The following is a 20,658-nucleotide window of genomic DNA, read 5'->3' on the forward strand; positions in this document are numbered from 1 at the left end:
AATAAAAGCCGAGGGAGGTCAACAGGGATCACTGACTGTTTTAGGAGCTTTTTGAGATCAAATAGAAGAAAATACAAAACATTAAACATGTTAACAACACAAAAGCCATATTAAACGCAGACTACTTTAGACCCGGAAGTAGGATTCGTCGCGTCATCACTGAACAACCGGATAACGATTACAGTAGTCCAGCCTAGAAGTAATAAATGCATGAACTAGTTTTTCAGCGTCACTCTGAGACAGGATATTTCTAATTTTAGAGATGTTGTGCAAATGGAACAAAGCAGTCCTACATATTTTTTAATACGTGCACTGAAGGACATTTCCTGGTCTAAAATGACTCCAAGGTTCCTCACAGTGTAACTGGAGGCCAAGGTAATGCCATCAAGTGTAAGAATCTGGTTAGATACCATATTTCTAAGATTTTCAGGGCAGAGTATAATAACCTTGGTTTTATCTGAAATTAGAAACAGAAAATTAGAGGTCATCCAGATCTTTTTGTCTTTAAGATATTCCTGCAGTTTAACTAATTGGTGTGTGTTTCCTGGCTTCATGGATAGATAAAGCTGGGTGTCATCCACATAGCAGTGAAAATGTATGCTATGCCTTCTGATAGAGCTACCTAAAGGGAAGCATGTATAATGTAAAGACAATTGGTCCCAGCACGGAAACCTGTGGAACTCCATAATTACTCTCAGTGTGTGAAGAAGACTCTCCATTTACATGAATAAACTGGAGTGCATTAGATATGATACAACACTATCACAGCACTATCTGTAATACCTACAGCATGCTCTAATCACTGTAATAGAATATTATGGTCTAGCAGAACGAGCACAGAGATGAGTCCACTGTCAGAGCGCCATAAGATCATTTGTCACCTTCACTAAAGTTGTTTCTGTACTGAACTGTAAATGCCAGGTGGATGCTTCTCACCTGGCATTGACAACTGAGATAAACAGTGAACTGACAGCCTTTCAGAGATAGCAAAAAAGCTCTGGGGTGAATCTGGTCCAGAGTCACTTTCATATCTGAATACACTCACTACAGATGGTAGGTGGCCAGAGTTTTTGAAGTGACTCTGGGATTAAAACATAAAGTACTGAAAACTATCTAACTGACCATTACTTGATTGCATTTGTTTTTTGTTTTTTTTAAACAGTAGTGGAAATACGTTGGTCAGCTGCAGCTGTTGTGGGGGGCATTCTAAATTTTGTGTTTTTGATCTCTTGCCTGACTAAAACATGTTTGTCCTACATTGGCCACTATAGTTAGGATAAGAAAGCAGAACTGACAGCTATCTGCTGACATCTAGTGGTTCCCGCTTGTTACACATTGTGTAAATTTACAGACCTCACAGTACCATATTATTTTAACAAAAGGCCCATTGCTCTCAGACTGCAGGAAAACAGCTTCATCAATTCAGTCATCTGATCTCAACCCAACAGAGCATGCTTTTTAGATTAGATTAGATAAAGCTATTAATCCCTCGGGTGGGTTCCTCCAGGAAATTCTGTATAATTGTAGTAGAATTTTAGTTTTTGAAGACAAGACTTAAGGCAGAGAGACCCCCAAGCAAGCAATACTGAGAACAGCTACAGTAAAGGCCTGGATGAGCATCTCAAATGAAAGAAAATCCATTTGGTGTCTATTGATTCTAGACTTCAGGCCTTTACTGACTGCAAAGGAATCATCCAAGTACTAAAAACTAATCTTATATTTAAACGGATGTTAGTTTTTCTAGTTATCGTTTATCTAGTTGAATTAAATCTCACTGTATGCTCTTCAATAACACAGTAAGAGAGCTGAGTCCTGTTGCAAAAATATTTACAACCTTACAACCAGAATATTACCAGACAGACAGAGCCAGTAAGGTAGCTGCGAGGACACCTTTTGGTAAGAAGCTGGGCCTGCAGAGGCAGTGTGATGCTTTGTAATATTCTGCTAAGAAACCTTGAGTACCAATCTTCTTATTGATATTACTCACGTAGGCACAGTTAATTTTTTTGCTTTAGCTTATCATCAGACTCTTTAAAAACCAATCTGGTTTAACCCGAACAACTTAAATTCCTTCACTAAGTGGTTTTAGTGAAGTAAAAAGAGACTTGTCAAAGCATTTAATGTGTTGTTGTTAAAACAAACTCCGTAACATGCCAGCAAAGGCAGAAAAGAAGAAGCCATAAACTATGAGGTAAACAGTGCAGTTTGGTAAACAGTGATTCAAATCTTCTTTGCAGATGTTTATGAGGATGTTTCAAAGTATTTTGTGCATTTTAGTGAGAAGGACTGGATGTAACTTCTTTCGTTACCAAAGTAAATCCACAGGGACCTGCGAACCCTGCAGCTGTGATTGCAACACCTTGGTCCTGACACACCAACTTCTGCTTTTTGGGTTTCTGCTACTTGTGTGTAGTCATTCTTATCACACGTGTTACAAGGAAGTTAGAAAGTTTTGGACTAAAACTGTGGTAAAAACCGAGGAATGTGGTGTATTACGCATAGCCTTGTGTAATTTCTCATATTTCTGGCTGATGATGCAAGAACTGTTTATGTAATTACTGACAAATTCAGAATGTCTCCGTTACAGGAAGGAACCTAGGAAGTAAGGTGTGATCAGTCTGTTATTTTCATTGACCAGACAGAGATTAAATGTGTGGCCTTGAATTGGACAATGTTGAATTTCCTGACAATGGCCACTCACACATGAAGCGCCCTGTGGTCATAATAATCAATCTAAGAATGAGTTCCTGACATTCCTTCAAACTTCACCTTTCAATGGGCGTCTTTTGATGTTTCTCTAGACAACCAAATACCCGAGAGTTAAACAGAACAACCTTGTTCGTCTAATTTTCTATTGACATAAATTTATATATTTATTATTTAAGTTTTTATTCTCAGTTGCAATAGTGACCTGTTTTGACAATGATATAAGTTAAGTAAATTCAAGGCTGAAGAGCTTTTTTAATGTTGATTATAAAAGACACGGGGTTGTATACACAGTGCCCACCTATCTTATGATTAACCCAAGTCAAATATCTGGAGATCTGAGAACACAGAAAACAAATGTGTTATACATTACAGAAAAATCCACTGGAGGAAAAAGGTACATGAGTTTTACTGCTGTTTACTTCATTTATCTTTGATGTAACATAACTGGTAAGATATGATGGATCTTAGTTGTTTTTAAACCCACCACAGACCCCCTGAGAGCATCCTCTGTCTTGCTGAAGAAGTTGAGCTGGGGGTTGAAAATAGCCTGATCGGCTTTGTGAATCATTTCAACCCACCTTCCATCAATTTCAGCTAAACCAAAAACGGCCATCCAGTGTCTGAGAGGGTGTCGCTCAGTCGGTATGTTCCCAATAAAGATCAAACCTTCCACCAGTTCTCAACTCTGACGTTTAGCCTGAGCGAGGGCGACATTTACAGCTGCACCGTGGAGCACTGGAGAGACCCTAAACAGGAATCTGGGGTAAATATTTAGTCTTATGAATAAAGCAAAAATAAAAAGACGTTTTTACTTCTGTCAGTAATGACAATATTGCAGGTATTCAGGTTAATGTAAAACCGATGAGTTTTATAAGTTCCAAAAAAATGTTTTTTTTTATATTCTTTTATTGCCAAAGGACTTAAAAGAAACTAATATCTCAATCTATTATAGGCATGAAACTACAAATACACACAATTCGCTGCACAATATTAAGATACAAATATCAGACCTGCAGCAGTAATTTTTCTTCAGGTTATTTTAAACTGAAAGAGGGCGTTACTGCTAAGAATTTACTCCAACTTGAAATACATAACACCATATGCTAGAGTTCTGATTTTGGAACTAAATTCCTTGTTTGCACTGTAATAAATTGCCATAGCGGGGAAATGAAGCAAATTTTGAATACTAATTCATCTCAAGCACAGTTCTTTCTTTTATCGCTTACAAAAACCTTCTTTTTTCTTTCCATGATGAAGGCACCACTGCTTGGATATCAAACAGATGTGTTACGGCCTTCCTGTATGGTTTCAAAAACAGTTTAAACCAGCTTCAGGTGAAATTTTACACAAGTTTTTACAGTCTGCACAAATCCAGCAGTTAGGGTGAAAATAAATCACACCACATACATACACAGAGCACCACGCCTACTCTTTAAAAAGTTTATTGTTACTCAAGCTGCAGATTCACTTCCTTATGCGAGAAGATCAGATTGATTGCTACTTTCATTCGTGATTTCGTGTTCGTCACCATGCACACTCACAACTTTGTGATACTGCCACATGTGCTCTTGATATTTTCAACAGCGGGTAAGTAACTTTAATATATAAACTGTATTGTTTGTGTTACAACAATACAACAATGATATCATTAGAGAAATAAAAATACAAGCAAACCTTAAACTGGTGCTTTTGTTGTGTGTGAGAAGATAAAAAAAACATGAGCATTTCCATATTGGCTAATTGTTGACTTTGTGTTACAGATGCTTACTTTGGTTACGGTGTGATCCGTTGCCTGTTTACTTCTAAAGATGATGTTGTTTATCTGGCGCAAGTCTACTTGAATAAGATGCTTCTGGGCCAGTACAACAGCACTTTGGGGAAATATGTCGGCTACACAAAGAAAACTAAAGAAATTGCAGACAATCTCAATAAAAACAAAGGTTTCCTGGAACATGAGAAAAAGAACAAAGAGAAGTGCAGAACCAACATCCCACTCGTGTTGGACATTCTTTCAAGACCAGGTGAGCACAGCTGAAACTAATGATGTTTTAGGGTTCAGCAGCCTGCTCACTCTGGGGTCTCTTTAGAAACAACTTGATGCTTTAGAGCAGCTTTTCTGAAAACGTTTTAAGAACTTTATGAGGGAATGATTGCAGGAATCTGTTCATCAAGTGGGCTGAAAGAAGTGTTCAGATCATTTCCTTAGTGAAAAGCATTCATGTATCATCGTCGAAACACCTGCAATGTTTTTTTTTAGAATCAGGACAACATACGCGGCAAAATGCAGCTCCTGAAACTCTTCATCTGTTCCACTGTTACACATGTCTGACTGTAGTCTAAATAATTACAGAAACTTAGTGTTATTAGTCCAGTATCAGTGTATTAACTGATGATATTTCATTTTATATTAAATAGCTCTGTCTGTTCTTTCCTCCAGTGAAGCCCATTGTCAGGCTGAGGTTAGTTGAGTCAGCAGATAGCAAACATCCAGGCTTGTTCATGTGCAGCGCGTACAACTTTTATCCCAAACAAATCAAACTGACGTGGCTGAAGGACGGAAAGGAGGCAACATCTAATGTGACTTCCACTGATGAACTACCCAACGGAAACTGGCTCTACCAGATTCACTCCTACATCGAGATTTCATCGAAACCTGGAGAGAAAATCAGCTGCATGGTGGAGCATGCCAGCCTCACAGAGCCCAAGGTTTATGACTGGGGTAAGAGAGTGATTGGAGGAGAGTTTATCAGTAGAACTCATATTGGTGTTATCCTTCTAAAAGGAGTGTGTATATCTAACACAGTGATAAATGTGTTTTTAGTGCCAATAACTGAAGCAGGGAAGAATAAGATTGCTGTTGGTGCAGCAGGGCTGCTGCTGGCTTTGGTGTTTCCAATTATTGGAGTTATTTTCTACAAGAGGAAGGCCACATGTGAGACACATAAACAAAAAAAACCTCAAACAACAAAATCTGAAACTGTAAGTTGGGTAATTGCATTAGTTAATGTAAGCAGTGTGCTGATTATTCCCCATTTCACTCTAGCAGTCATTATTCCCACTTCTAACTCTGTCACGGTTACCGTAGCAGTTGCAGTTTTTACTTTAACGTTTTAACACATTAACACAAAATGTCTGCAATCTAAAATGAACAAATTTCAACTCTGTTGTTTTTTATTTATTCTACAGGCCGATCTAAATAGTGGGAAAAATGAGGTTTAAGGTGGATTAAATGCCCTGCAACAGACTGGTGACCTCTCCAGGTCACCCACCTCTCACCCTGTGACACCTGGGCTCCAGCCCCACCACCACCACCCTGAAGTAGTTAAGTGATGGAAGGATGGAGATTAAATCAGACTTTTACACTCAGATTGAAATACATAAAATTATTTATGATATATATATATATATATATATATCATAAATAATTTTATTATATATATATATACAGCAGAGTTCTGTTTACGAACAGAACTCCGCTGAGTTATCTGTGCTAATTTTTCTCTCTCAATTCATATATCGACATTCCCACAGGTTTCAAAGCTGAATTTAGAGAAATCTGCGAGAAGTCTGATTTATCTACTTTATCTTCATTCCAAAAACCTGAAATCATTTATCATTTATGAAGCTCAGCAGTTTTTGTTTTTCCATTTTCTTTCCTGTGGTAAACAAAGCTATGTGCCTCTCTCCTGCTCTCCTGTGGGTATTTTTGGTAAGCTATGGGTTAAAGAAGCCCTCAGTACTGTCTTATAGATGAGACTGCTGGCCATGCTGATTAGTTGTTTAAGTACAGAAGATAGGATGGCAACTCCTAAAGGCTCAAACAAAAGCAACAGGCTTTGTTTTGTCCCATCTTCCTGTGCTTTACTTGCCCTTTTTATCTTCTCTTTCTTCGAAACCTCGAGCAGAACCAGGCTCAGGGAAGCCCCACGATGAGCTGATGGGCTTCCCTGAGCCTGGTTCTGCTGAACGTTTCTTTCTGTTAATAGTGTCACGGTCCTGGGTCTGTGACTCAGTGTGTGTGTTTTCTGGTTTAATTTATATTCTTTGAATTAGTTTTAATCATGTTTCAGTTTCCTTGTTCTTCCTAGTTTAATCATTTGTATTTCTAATTCTTAGGTTCTTGTTCATTTAGCCTGTTGTTACAGGAAAAATGATTCTATGTTTCTTTACCTTCTTTTAAATGTACAAAGATGCCTTTTGTCTGCCCTCTCCCTATGGTTAGATTAGTTTAGAATTATCTTTTTAGACTTTCCCAGCAAACACATCTTGTTTCTGGGACATATTGTTTTAGATTGTTTTATCTTCCCTAGCTCTCTGCTGACGAGACTAGCACCATATATGGAGTTGTTTTATTTTATCTGTTTATTATTTGTTATCCTGTTCTCACTGTCTCTGTGCTCTGTGCCTATAAAAATTACCAAGCCACTGTGCATGGTGTGAGTTGTTCTTAGCAGCTCACCCGTGTACACGTTTGATAAAGAAAGTAACTTTGTCTCATTGTGTCTTTATTTCTCCTGGGTTTTTTACAGAGTTTTCCCCCAACATTTCTTGGTCCTTCGGAGCCGGAGCGCCTCCATCGTGTCCCATCTCCGTGACCAGTCCACGTTGCTCGTCTGTCGACAGCCCACACACTAGGTGTGTGGTCAAAGACCAAGGGCGTTAAATTCGAGTCTTGGCCAACGTTCTTAGAAAGCGACCCACGGTGGTGGGGCCCGATCGAGGTGGACCAGACCCGGCGACACTGACCAGGTAGATACAGACACACTGACACAATCTTGCGTAAAATCGTATTTTAAATTCAGGGAATTTAAAATAGCGAAAGTAGCTCGTCGCGACTGGAAGCTCCCCACTTCTGTGGGTTTAAAGTAGCTCGTCGGCTGGTAGCTTGGAGCTCGTCGACTGGAAGCTCCCCACTCTTGTGGGTTAGGTTTGGAGCTCTGAGTAGCTCCCCCAGCTGGGTCAAGGGAATAAGTAGCTCGTCTACAGAAAGACTGGCAGCTCCCCTTATTATAAGGGTTCCGATCGCGCGAATAGGTGTGAATGTGAATGTGTGTGTGTGTGTATTGTTTTAATTAACGGAGCAAGCTGAATTTTCACGGTCCAATAAGAGACTGAGCTGCTCCTACTGTGTTTTTCTTTTACTGCTATTCACTGACGTGCTGGTGAGTTGAGAGAACGGTCGAGTTCCGTCTCGTAAAGTTCACACCGCTTTTGGAAATAGTCCGAAAGTAGAAGGGCGTGTGAGCAACCACTCTCGTCTCTAATACCAGCGAAGGTGATAGCAGCTGTATTGTGTATATATTACTTAAACAAAAATAAGTAAATACATAATTAAGATGGGTAATCAAGCAAGTGAAATTAAAACTCATTCCTGCTGACGAGCAGTGGTGAGAAAAGAAAAGTCCAGACGCCGGACAAAAACTGAGAGATTTAAGAAAACAAAATATAAACAGTCGGGAGAACAGAATCCAACTGCCAGTTTAGTAAAACCAGAAGACGAGACACTGTGCAGTTCCCACAATCCTTTTAGTAAACCATCACTCATTCCTGCAGCCGCATCTGCAGCAACACCCATATCAGGAAGAACATAATAATCCCTTATTAAGTGAAAACTAGAGATCAAAGTAGTTTGAAGTAGTTTAAAAGGGTTGAAAACAGACCCCACTGAGTAGATATAAATATAAAAAGTACGAAATAAAGATAAACAAAGGGAAAATTACAGTAGAAATGATCTTTAGAGTATTTGAAATTAATAATAGCAAGGATAACAACCTGTAAAGTGATATTATCAATGAAACACAGTTGGCATGATGACCATGCCCAGCATGTATAAAATGAATATAAAGCAAATAATTCACACGAAAATATTTTAATAAAATAAATAAGGTATATTAAGACTGTGTCACTGTTCAGCCAAGGACAGTGTGTGAAAAGGTAACTGTCTCCACCCTGGGAAAAGGATGATTCTGCAGGTCATCTGAAGCCCTTGATGGATACAAAATAAAATATAAATAATATATTATAATAGAACTGCCTGGTCCGCCATGCAATAGAGAGAACAAATGTGACCGCAGATTGGATGAATTCTAAATTATCTGTTTGCTGAATAAGATGATCCTAACTAACAAATTGGCTCAGGAGTAGTATAATGGTACACACTGATAAAATATTATAATATGCTATTGCTGTTATATAAGACAAAGGGTATAATATTAACAATGACATAATATTAATATGAAGAGGCACCTTAATCGGTTATGATGTAAGGTGGATAATTGTTAAGCAGTAGTCTGCATCAAGCTTAAGGTTTGCTGAAACTCAGTGTAATGACATGTGAGATGAAGACAATACAGAGAATAACTAAACTAATGAAGTGCATAGAGGCACTTGACCAGCTTGAAACCTATCATCCTAGAATGACACATTGCTGAGATATAGAGCACACCTATAATAACAACCAAAAAGCAAAACCCTGTAGACAACAGCTAAAACTACAGGATTGAGAAGCTGAATTAAATATGTAGACACTGCTAAGCTGATGAGCATGTTACACATTTTCTTTTCTTTTTATTTATTTGTTTCTTTTAGAGCAGAAGCTGCTGTAACACACCCAAAGAAAGACTCTAGGTCTGACCAACCGTCTCAGTCGTGGGCAAAAAGATGTCAGTCAATAAAATTCTAAAAGATAATTTGTTGACAAAAAATATATCAAGAGATAAAAGATAAAACAGTCCAGTGTCCCACTTATGAATTGTATAAAAACACACAGTCCCAAGGCCAGAGCCAGCTATGCCACACAGCCAAGTTGCACTCCACATGTTGCCTTTAACAGGGTTAGAAGTTGTCCTTGGAGACCCACCACCCTGCAAGCATATAGTCAGTGGTCACTCAAGCCTCTGCAACCCTGCTGCCTTTAGGCTGTGGCATATAATAGGCCCTGGCCTGCACAGAGAGACAAAACAACACAGCAGTGTTTGTAGTGTGGGCTATAAGAAGACCGGTGTATCAGTGCAATCAAGTACACCTGCCTCTAATTAGTCCAACCCCATTCCAGCCATTGGCTCACCAAAAATGTGACACACACAAAATCACTCCCAACCCAGTGCAACTTCACACAATAATATGGAGCTGAATTAACACAGGCACATTAGTCTACCATGTTACAAGCTGCATGCTATTAAAAGCCAACATATGCAGACTTCTGCCTTGTTCGGGTGGCAGCATTTTTTCTTTTTTCTTTTGTGTCCTGACACGTTTATGTTTTTTTGTTTTTGTTTGATTATTTTGTTGGTTTTGGAAACGAATTTAAACGAACTTGTGACAATACTTGAGAATCACAGTGACACATAGTGATTAGGCATATGATTGAAAAATGCCTAGGTTTAGAGCTGTGAGCTATGAGCTGTGAGCAATGCAAAGTTAAATATATATATTTGTATAAATGGGAAACAACCCTAACTTGAAAGTTTGAAATGTGTGAGATCCATGCATTGTTTGAAGAACTAGAAATTATCTAAAACTGCCTTAAGTGAAAATGTAGAGTTGCATCTATTCTCCCAAACAAAAAAACAAAAAACAAAAAAAGGGAGAAGCATTCTGTAACTTAAAAATAAGGCTGACTGTTGACAACAGACTAAAACACTAATTCGCAGGTGGCTATCAGGAACAGAGAGGCGAGCAAAGTCACAAACACCAAGGCCGCAGACAGCCACGCAGAAACAGCAGATAACATAGAGACAACGCCTGCTAGAACCGTGGAGAGGAAGGTCACTTCACACGAGATTGTTGCGCATGTGAAATACACAAAGATAAACAAATAACCATTTATATAGACAGCCAGTATGTTTTCTCTGCTGTGCATCATTTTGCAAAAAATCTGGAAAACCAGAGGAATGATTACACCAACTGGCAAACCAGCATGCCAACCTCTTACAACGCCTACTGACTCTTTCATTACTACAGGCAACAATTTTGCTGACAGAGCAGCAAAATAGGCGGCACAACAGGCAAACATCACATTGATGGCAGTAAACACACATCAGATTCCACTGGATGTGTTGAAAAATGAACAAAAAGCAGCAAGCACAGCAGAGCAGGCAAAATGGCTAAAACACGGTGCAGTTCTGACAAACGACTTAATGATGTGTTATGGCAAGCCAGTGTTGCCAAAATTCCTCCACAAAATGGCGGCATTAGTGACTCATGGCTGTACGCATTTGTCAACGGGGGGACTGACCAGTATTGTCAACTCTCATTTCTACACTGTAAATTCTACACAATACTCTCATTTCTACACTGTAAATTCTACACTGTAAATTTTGAAACCTCAGCAAAACAATTTGTCAGAACGTGCATGACGTGTCAAAAATATAATGCTCAGGGAAACCTGAGACCACACAATTCATATGGATTTTATTGAACTAAGCGAATGTCAAGGGTCAAAATACGCCCTAGTGGTTATAGACGTGTTCTCAAAGTGGCCGGAAATCTATCCAGTGAAAAAGGCAGATGCAATTTCAGTAGCAAAGTGCCTGTGCAATCACTTCATACCCACATATGGCATCCCAGCTTTGATACGATCAGACAACGGCACTCATTTTGTAAATGATGTCATCACTAAAGTCTCTGAAGCACTCGGTTTCAGCATAAAACACCACTGTGCTTATCACCCTCAGAGCGCAGGCCTTGTAGAGAGAACTAACGGCACTATAAAACAAAGGCTCAGGAAATGCATGGCAGAAACAGGAAGGCCGTGGCCTGAATGTTTGGGTTTAGTGAAGATGTGGATGCGCTTAACACAAGGCTCCCATAAACTAACTCCATTTGAAATCATTCATGGCAGGCCGTTTCCACTGCCTATTACCAGTCAACCAATAGACAAAGCAATCAGAGAAAACACATTAGCAGAATGGATGTCTAAGCTGTTAGAAAACAAAGAGATCATTGTACATAATCAACAACCTGATGATGTTTCTCCAGTGTCTTGCAGACTAAAGCCCGGTGACTGGGTTCTGATCAAGGTGCTCCAAAGGAAAAACTGGAGCACACCCAGGTGGGAGGGGCCATACCAAGTCCTCCTCACTACACCGACCGCTTGCAAAATTGCGGAACGACCATCCTGGGTCCATCAGAGTCACTGCAGGCGAGTCAGTGAAGCCATCTAAACACAGCTGACGGCAGGCTTGCCTACTTGTTGTGATCTCGCCCGGTGGAGGGGTCAGCTTTCCTGGCCGGGGGGTCTACTCGCGACAGGAGGGTGTGTTCCGTCGTCATGAGGTGGTGGCTCTTATCAACTGCAGCGGCCCTGACCATGGCCGGGCTCTTCACCTTTGCTTCCATGAGGGACAACAAGTCACGCTATATGGAGAAAAGGCAGACACTGTATGACAAAGGAAAGTACACCAAGTTTCCCCATGGCTACGCCACTAACTTCTGGTGGCAGTTTATGAACACTACAGCTCATTTGAATAACAAAACTGACTGCTATGCATGTACCCATATGCCCCTATCCTCACAGACGTCTGGCCTATGGCCGTACAGCATACCTGAAGATCGCAGTTGGTGTCTGTTGGGCCTGGCAACACATCCAGGCTACGGTACTCTTTGGTCCAAAGCCAACTACAGCATCCCAGCAAAAGCAACCTGGAGGTCATCGTCACTCACAAATGTGAACTGTTCTGGACAGACCTACCTACTGACCTGGCCCCAAGTCTCAGACCCACTGCCTGATGTAATTCTACTGAACAAACTGAACGCATCACAACTGCCAGTATGTGTGATGAACAATGGATCGCGGGCAGTGGGGGAGCTGCCTACTCACCTATGTAAGTCCATATACACTTTCTGCCCACCAAGGAACGAGAGGAAGTGTATGACCTGTTCAATCAACGCCACCTGTGCCAGTAACACGACGCTGATGGGCCTAAACTGTCGCTCCGACTACAGCTACCGAATGCCACTACAAACAAAGACTCAGTACCAGACAGGATGTGCACGGACGGCACCCAGCAGCAGAGGAACCAGAGTTTTGGCTGACTGGTACTTCCTATGTGGCAACAAGGCTTATCTGTCACTCCCTGAAGGTTGGGGAGGTCTGTGCGCCCTGGTGGAATTATCAGATCACGTTTTCTTCATGCAAAGTGTTGCACATCACCCAAGCAGCCGGCAGAGACGTGAAGTGGACACCGCCTCCCCCAATTCTTTCGGCATTACCGTGGACACTGGAGTGCCGGGAGAGTTTCGCATCTGGGGAGGAGGAGTGAAATTCTTACAGAGCTTGATCCCCGGCATTGGAGTTGCCGAGGTGCGGGATCACGTGGAAATCAACCGATATGCTCTGCTACGACACATCAACTTGACTAAGACCCTGGGAACCGCCTTAGCAGGAGAACAGCAGGCCATCAGAACGATGGTGCTGCAGAACAGACTGACACTAGACCTGCTAACAGCATCACAAGGAGGAGTTTGCAAGCTGATCGGGGAAACATGTTGCACTTTTATCCCTGATGGATACGAAACTGGAGGAGACATTTATGAAGCTTTGCAGAATTTGACCGCTCTGCAAAAATATGTCACTGAACACACACCTGGAGCAGCTACAGCACAAAGCTGGCTGGACTGGCTGTTCAGCGGTTCATGGCTGGCTGCTGTAGCAAAGCCATTTTTCCTTCTAGGTCTCATCATGATAGCACTGCTCATATTAGTGTTGTGTGTGTTGCCATGCCTAAGAGTAATGATTTCACAGATGATAACAACTACAATGACTGCTTATGTTGCCGTGCCTGAAGAAGAACAACATCCCGTTGCAATTCTGTTAGAGGAGAACTTGTACTAGCTGCTAATAAATGACGTGGTGATTAAAAATGACTTGTCAAGTGATCATGCACTGATTAAAACATTAGTAGGTTATGCAAGTTTTCATGCTTTTATTTTTTTGAAGTCTTGAGTTTTAAACAAAGTTTTTCATTTTAAATATAAAGTTTTCATGCTTTTATTTTTTTGAAGTCTTGAGTTTTAAACAAAGTTTTTCATTTTAAATATAAAGTTTTCATGCTTTTATTTTTTTTGAAGTCTTCAGTTTTAAACATAAAGTTTCCATTTTAAATATGAAGTTTTCATTATTTTACATATAAAGTTTTCAATTTAAGGTTTGCATCGTTTTAAGTATAAGGTTTCATGCTTGTTTTTTTGAAGTTTTCATTTTATAATATAAGGTTTCCATCCTTGTATTTTTTGAAGTTTTCATTTTACATATTAGGTTTTCATCATTTTTAAATATAAAGTTTTCATTTTACTTTTCACCCTTTTATTTTTTGTAAGTTTTCGTTTTAAAATATATCCTTTATTTTTTGTAGTTTTAGTTTTATTATTTTTTCTTGTTTATTCCACTTGTTATTTCATTTACTATGTTTTTCTTTGTATTATTTTCTTTTGTTTTATTCTTTAGACCAAATGACTGCCATTTCTGCTATGCTGACATTTTGAAAAATTAAAAAAATTGTTTAAGATACTTAATAAATAACCTTCACAGACAATTGTTGTATACATTTAAAACAAGTTAAAACAGGAGGGAATGTTACAGGAAAAATGTTTCTATGTTTCTTTACCTTCTTTTAAATGTGCAAGCATGCCCTTTTGTCTATGGTTAGATTAGTTTAGAATTATCTTTTTAGACTTTCTCAGCAAAGACATACTGTTTTGGGACATATTGTTTTAGATTGTTTTATCTCTCACAGCCTTCTCCCAGCTCTCTGCTGACGAGACTAGCGCCACATATGGAGTTGTTTATTTTATTTGTTTTGTATTTTCTTATCCTGTTCTCACTGTCTTTCCTATAAAAATTACCAAGCCACTGTGCATGGTGTGAGTTGTTCTTAGCAGCTCACCCGTGTACACGTTTGATAAAGAAAGTAACTTTGTCTCATTGTGTCTTTATTTCTCCTGGGTCTTTTACAGAGTTTTCCCCCAACACTGTGTTAATATGGTCTGCAGGGTTTTAGGGTTATAAATACATCAGGGAGTTGCATTCAGAGATTCACAGCTAGGATCATATTTCTAAAGGTCTTAGGAAGGCCAACAAATGGGAGCATGTGAATACTTCATTCATTATTATTTCAATTTGCTGGAATAATGGTCACTTTCTTGCAGCAAATTTTATATTATTAATCTCTAAATCTCTAAATCTCTAATTTGACAAAAAAAAAAAAATTCATAAAACAAGTATTAAAAACATCAGTAACACAAAATTTTATTGGTGGTGATCCAAAGACGCTAAACTGAAAGACCGACAAAGGGGATGAGCAGGCTCTATTTCATAATTAAGCTGAGATCTTTGATATGAGTTTTCTGAGATTTTCTGTTCCTCTGTTGTGGTGAGTGCGGTGTACTTTACTGTGGTCTGCTGGGGGAGCAGCGTCAGAGCTGATAGACCCAACAGACTGAATAAACTGATCAGGAAAGTCGGCTCTGTGATCGGCTGATCACTCAACAAACCGTTATCGATCACGGATAATCACAGATACATCTTTCACATTTTTCACATGTAGTAACTTGTGGTATCAAATATCACAACAGCCTGAGAGCAACACATCTGTCCATGGAGGTATCAACTGTTCTCACATGTTAACAATTTATTTTAACCCTACACCCTTATTTATTTAGTTCTCTCTGTTTGGACTGAATAGAGTCCCACGTATCCACATAATTCACATCCACATAACCACACAACTCATTCTTACACACGGACACACACACCAACTTTAATTAAATATGAAACATGTAGTATTGCATTGTATTCTAATGAGTTACATAATATTCTGCTAATTTAAGTTTAAGTACTGTAGCTAATCTAACTGCTGTAACAGAGGAGTTTCATAGCCCTGTGATAAATAAATATTCTATCTTAGTGTCAGAAGTGTTGTCTCTAAACGCAGTATATATCTATAATCTGTTGTCTGTGGACGCAGATATATCAGTATATATCTTTATTTGCTCGAAGCTTCTGTCCAAAGTGCGCTCTAGTGCGTCACATGTCTGTAAGACAGCACAGAGGGCTTCAGGACCCATAGTCCCCTGATGCGCCTGCGCTCTGTCAAACGATGAGCCGCTTCGGGTTTTATTTTATTTTTCTCTTCTTGTTGATTAAATGTCCGAGTCTGATTCTCTTCCTATGTTTCGCCATTTATGTTTACATCCACTACCGGACGCGATAAAAAAAAAAAAAAGAAGTGGAGGGAGAAATAAAGACGGAAAGTGATGAGGGCTGCAGATAAACAACAAACAGGGTCACGGCTCTCTCGTCCTTGTCATTGCGTGACAGGACTGTGCTGTTCCCGTTCCGGAGGTCGAGTCGAGAAGCATCACCAAAACACCGGAGCGGTTACGTTACCGAGCGGCGATAAGACGCAGGAGATGCTTGATAAGAGCCTCATATAAGCTCAGATAGGGAACCAGGCGGAGGGTTTGTGAAGGAAATCTCCTCATGAGCACCAGAGAAGGAGCCACACCAGCGGGTAAGGCTGATAGAAGTCCCTGTCTACACTGTTTGCTTAGCTCGATGGAGACTTTCTGTCTTTTTTTTTTTTTTTTTAACTACTGTATTCTTCTAGTTCACTTTATTCTGCTCCACCTTAACAGGTGACGTTAAATAAATACACGGGAGTAGGTCTGGCTTTATTGGGAGGATATCATGAAGAGGTCTGAGGATCCTTCCCCCAAAAGTTTGTGCATCTAACACCCGATCTCCTCAATTCTGGTGAATTTTATTATAGAGCATTTGTATCATGTTCGGAGAAGTACCCTTCTTAACCTTTAACAAATCTGTATTTATTTATAAAACTATTTGTTTCCTTTATATTTCATGTAGTTAACAAAAAAAATTTCAACAATTTTTATGCTAACCCCCCCCCCCCCCCCCCCCCTTTTCTTTTTAGCTTAATTGGCCACCCTTGTCTGTTCCTTAACATTGTATTTGTTTCATTATTGCTAAAAATATGCTTTAAGCTATTTAAACGTGTTTAAATACGATATTTAAATATAAAAACTGTAACTGTCATAAATAATTATCAAATAATTTTCAACAAAAAATCCAAGTGTATAATGTTGAAATAGAGCTTCCTAGTATCCCCTGCTACACCAATGTTCCAATTCCTGTAAAAACTATACAAAGTTGCCAGGAAAGTAGATTAAGACAGAGAAATCCATGATAGAAGCACTAAATTTTTTCTAACACATATATGCATCGCTGTTGTAAGATAAACTTAGGCAATCTTCTCAGCTGTGTAACTGAAACTCAGGATTAGTTAGCAAAAATATTGCTAAAAACCAAACAACACTATCCAGGGGCTCAGAACTTTGTTCATTTTCTGGAATATATATTCTCATATCAAACCACCTCCTCCTTTTATCCTGCTGCAAACTGAGAACACTGTGTGCCTGAGATAATTACTTTTACCACATATTTCATGGTTTTTAAATTAAATAGACCCACCGTTGACAGAGGCATTTCTCACTGAGTAATGTTATGAGTTCTAAATATACGACACCTTTGCACTTAGTCCTATACTCAAGGACTGTACTTAAGGACACATTTGAACTATTTGTATATTTTCATGCCAAACTGCTTTGGACTTCTGCTCCTCTGTCCATTTATCTGGCAGCTTTATTTTCGCAGTTGACATTTTCAACAACAGAGAAATGTTCGCCTTTCTTGGGTCATCCTGTACTTGTCAAGTCTTTGGTTCTGCCTGTTTTAGATGTCATTTTTGTTCGCTTGTGATGTTTATGTGGACTGACTTTTTGCTTTGCCTTGCCTTTTGGACTTTGTTTCATGGACTAAGGCTCATTGTTTGTTTAATCCTGCCTGCCTTCTGAGTCTGAATGAGGATTTTTAACCTCCACACTGTGAATGCTCCAGACCAGCAAACTGAAAACCTTTTGCTTTTATAGAAGTGCTCATGCTTGCTGATGATCAGTTAATTAAGTACATTTGATGAGCAGGACCTGGCTGCTACTTACACTCTTAATTTCTATGGAAGCATTAAGCGTCCAATTCGTTTTTCAAACTTTCTTTCTCTAATGACTGCATATCTAAGGTTTAATAAGTCGCATTTTGTTTTTTTGTTGTTCTCCATAGTTCTCCTCTGACAACACATAGGAGTGACCCTGCCGTTTGCACTGATGGGTCTGAGTCTGTCACGTTGGTTTTGCAGCAGGACAGCCGACAGGCCTCCCTTTTCGTCATCAGCATTCCTCCCACTGGCCGTCCCAACCTCCTCTCGCCTTGCAGTTACGCTGAACTCCCCTCCAGTTTCCCCAGGAGACAGTCGTTCACACTGGAGCACAGTCCACCGTTCTCTTCACTTCCTGCTGTCCCCCTGCAAACAGGAAGCGACCCGCTCACCCACTGAGCTTAGCAGCGATGGCGTGAGGGCGGAGATAGGAGTGAAGAGTGGACTTCATGTCTGGGAGGTGGTGTGGAGGCCCGAACACAGAGGGACTCATGCCGTCGTGGGCATTTCGAGGCAGGACTGTCCCCTGCAGTCTTCAGGGTACAATGTGCTGGTGGGGGCAGATTCACAGTCCTGGGGATGGGAGCTCAAAACCAATCAGCTCTGGCATGGTGGGCAAACTCTGAAGCTTTACCCAGAAAATGGGAGTAAGAGGTGTCACTCTGAGATGGCAGCTGATTCAAAGTCACAGTCCTCCTCTTCATCAAGTGCAAAGATGGCACAAACACCTCTCCTCATTCCTGAGCGTGTCCTGCTGGTTCTGGATGCCGATGCCGGGACTCTGGGTTTTGTTGTCAATGGCAGCTTCCTTGGCGTAGCTTTTAAGGACCTCCCTCGAGATGTGGAGCTGTTCCCAACAGTGAGCAGTGTGAGAGGAGGAGCCTGCATTCGACTGCGCTACATGAATGGTTCTACACGTGAGTGCCTCATTTATTTATTTGTCTTTGTACGCAGAAATATTAAGATAAAACACAGCCTTATACTAAACTATGTTGTTTCTGGCTTGTTCTCAGGAGATCCTCCATCCCTCATGGCTTTATGCGGACTGTCGATTCGTCAGAATTTAGGACAGAAAAGGTTAAAACATATGGACAAATTGCCTCTACCCCCTTTTCTCCAGCGCTGCCTGGCTTCCAGTCATTAATCTTCCACGCAAACTGACAAGATGGATATTTTTATCAATTACTGCAGTTTACCAAGGATCCATTCCCTTTTCTATGAAATACTGACGTAAATTCTGTAAATCTTACATTATATGCACTAGTATAATTATTTTTTATCTTATTTATTACAAATGTGTATGTTTATAGATGTTTTGTAATATTTTTAAAAGAAATTTGGGGGATTTAGAGGCAGTTCTGTGTGGTACAGGTCTGGTTTCTTCTTTTGTGTATCTAATAAATGAGCTGTTTCAAGTGATTTTTATTCTTTTCCTGTCCTTTCACAAACCACAATGTTTGGTTTTGACAATAAAGCTCAGATCCAATAAGGAATATAAAATTATTTGTATGGAAATACTGATGTAATGTTTTCAACCAGCATAAGAAGCCAAGTACAGTGGCAGGATAGATATATACTTACATTTGTTTATGTGACTGAAAGCCTGTCTCATATACAGGTGTACTCATATTATTCCTGTATACTGTAACATGCCCATACTTCCACACATTTGTTTGTAGTTGTAATTTAGGTTATTTTGTGACATTAGCAATAATACACCCTCTTTAATTCTAAGGTTTTATCAATCAGGACATACCAGATTCTAATATTATTTAAATACGACCTTAAAAACAACAGCACATAAGATTTTATAACATGTCATTACGTAACAAAAACTAGACCACAATGCAGAAGCAGTGTATGAAAAACTAAGCACAGCCCACGATTCAGTTGCTTATAAAACCACCTTTAGCAGCAATAACTTGAAGTAATGGTTTTCTATATTACTTCATCAGTCTCTCGCATCATTCTGGAGGAATGTGGGAACTTACAGCGTTGCATCACAGCTCAGCTCCCCTAAGGTCCCAGCACAGAATTTGAATCAGGTTTCTAATTGTGCTGTCATAAACATTACCATTTAACATGCGGAGGCATGTAGAGTTTGAAAGGTAGCTCTTGGGTTTTTTGATCTGATCTTGGGGTTAATTTCCTGGGAAATCAAGTCCTGTGAAGATTGGCAACTACTTTCAGTGTTTTCCATTTGTGAATTATCTTCCTCACTATAGAATAATGGAGTTTAGATTGTTTGGAAATGACTTTATAAACCGCCCCACATTGATAGGCAGCACCAGTTGCTTCTTTAAGATGATTGCTGATGTTTTTCCTCCTTGATATTGTGTTAACACACACTGTAACGCTGGATGCCAACAAACTGTCAAAAGTTAAGCTTTTATAGAGGTTCTCACACTTACTGATGATCAGTTAATCAGTCACCTGGCTGCTTTGTACTTATTTTTTCACACACTTCTTTATTTTGCCTTCGTTTTTGTTGAATAAATTGTAACTCCGAAATGACAACATAGGCACGGCTTCTTCAAGACGGGCGCTTCGCTGCATTTATTGAACGCCGTGAAAACTACAAACATAAAACACAAAGACTTTAAGCGCTTCAGTCTATCAAAATTAACACTTGTGCTTTAACAACGAAAATTACCTCGTGGCCGCCTGCCACTTCGGAGGTCCTAGAAGAATAGCTTTACAGTCTTGTGCATTCTAAATTAAAACATAAAATAATTAGAACACCATACATTACAAATTTTTACAATATCACAATACAGTTATGGCAAATGACAAATACCTTGTACCGCTGGTAGACTAACCAGGCCTTTGCAGATAGCTCGCTGGACTCCTTAGCGTGATTATTAAACGTGGGCTCACAGCCTATACTATCACGCCCAAACCTCGCGATAATAGCGGTGTAACAAAACTTGTTCTTTCTGAC

At 39.7% G+C, this 20,658-nt stretch overlaps 3 protein-coding genes across 3 annotated transcripts; all 3 read left to right on the forward strand.

Moving 5' to 3' along the window:
* Positions 1-4,238: 4,238 nt before the first annotated feature.
* Positions 4,239-5,823, forward strand: LOC146623077 (class II histocompatibility antigen, B-L beta chain-like). The gene is made up of 5 exons (XM_085364922.1): positions 4,239-4,296; positions 4,470-4,730; positions 5,147-5,428; positions 5,531-5,641; positions 5,753-5,823. Exons 1-5 carry the CDS (start codon positions 4,239-4,241, stop codon positions 5,821-5,823), a joined length of 783 nt encoding a protein of 260 aa, XP_085221048.1.
* A 1,043-nt stretch (positions 5,824-6,866) lies between these two features.
* LOC146623078 (uncharacterized) lies at positions 6,867-13,587 on the forward strand. The gene is made up of 2 exons (XM_085366556.1): positions 6,867-7,458; positions 11,689-13,587. Exon 2 carries the CDS (start codon positions 11,981-11,983, stop codon positions 13,541-13,543), a length of 1,563 nt encoding a protein of 520 aa, XP_085222682.1. The 5' UTR covers positions 6,867-7,458; positions 11,689-11,980; the 3' UTR covers positions 13,544-13,587.
* Positions 13,588-15,826: 2,239 nt separating this feature from the next.
* Positions 15,827-19,117, forward strand: LOC146623079 (SPRY domain-containing SOCS box protein 1). The gene is made up of 3 exons (XM_085365663.1): positions 15,827-16,220; positions 17,843-18,634; positions 18,731-19,117. Exons 2-3 carry the CDS (start codon positions 17,887-17,889, stop codon positions 18,859-18,861), a joined length of 879 nt encoding a protein of 292 aa, XP_085221789.1. The 5' UTR covers positions 15,827-16,220; positions 17,843-17,886; the 3' UTR covers positions 18,862-19,117.
* The last annotated feature ends 1,541 nt before the right edge of the window (positions 19,118-20,658 follow it).

Source organism: Diplotaxodon limnothrissa, linkage group LG11, assembly GCF_057381915.1.
Source record: "Diplotaxodon limnothrissa isolate DT_005_m linkage group LG11, D_limnothrissa_male_GT1.1, whole genome shotgun sequence".
Lineage (NCBI taxonomy): Eukaryota > Metazoa > Chordata > Actinopteri > Cichliformes > Cichlidae > Diplotaxodon > Diplotaxodon limnothrissa.

Bases quoted from the DNA above. Each gene is read 5' to 3' on its own strand.
- LOC146623077 (XM_085364922.1), top strand. From the start codon at position 4,239: ATGCACACTCACAACTTTGTGATACTGCCACATGTGCTCTTGATATTT. The intron at 4,731-5,146 runs GTGAGCACAGCT...TCTTTCCTCCAG, and splicing joins GGACATTCTTTCAAGACCAG to TGAAGCCCATTGTCAGGCTG. The intron at 5,429-5,530 runs GTAAGAGAGTGA...ATGTGTTTTTAG, and splicing joins GCCCAAGGTTTATGACTGGG to TGCCAATAACTGAAGCAGGG.
- LOC146623079 (XM_085365663.1), top strand. From the start codon at position 17,887: ATGGGTCTGAGTCTGTCACGTTGGTTTTGCAGCAGGACAGCCGACAGG. The intron at 18,635-18,730 runs GTGAGTGCCTCA...GCTTGTTCTCAG, and splicing joins CTACATGAATGGTTCTACAC to GAGATCCTCCATCCCTCATG.
- LOC146623078 (XM_085366556.1), top strand. From the start codon at position 11,981: ATGAGGTGGTGGCTCTTATCAACTGCAGCGGCCCTGACCATGGCCGGG.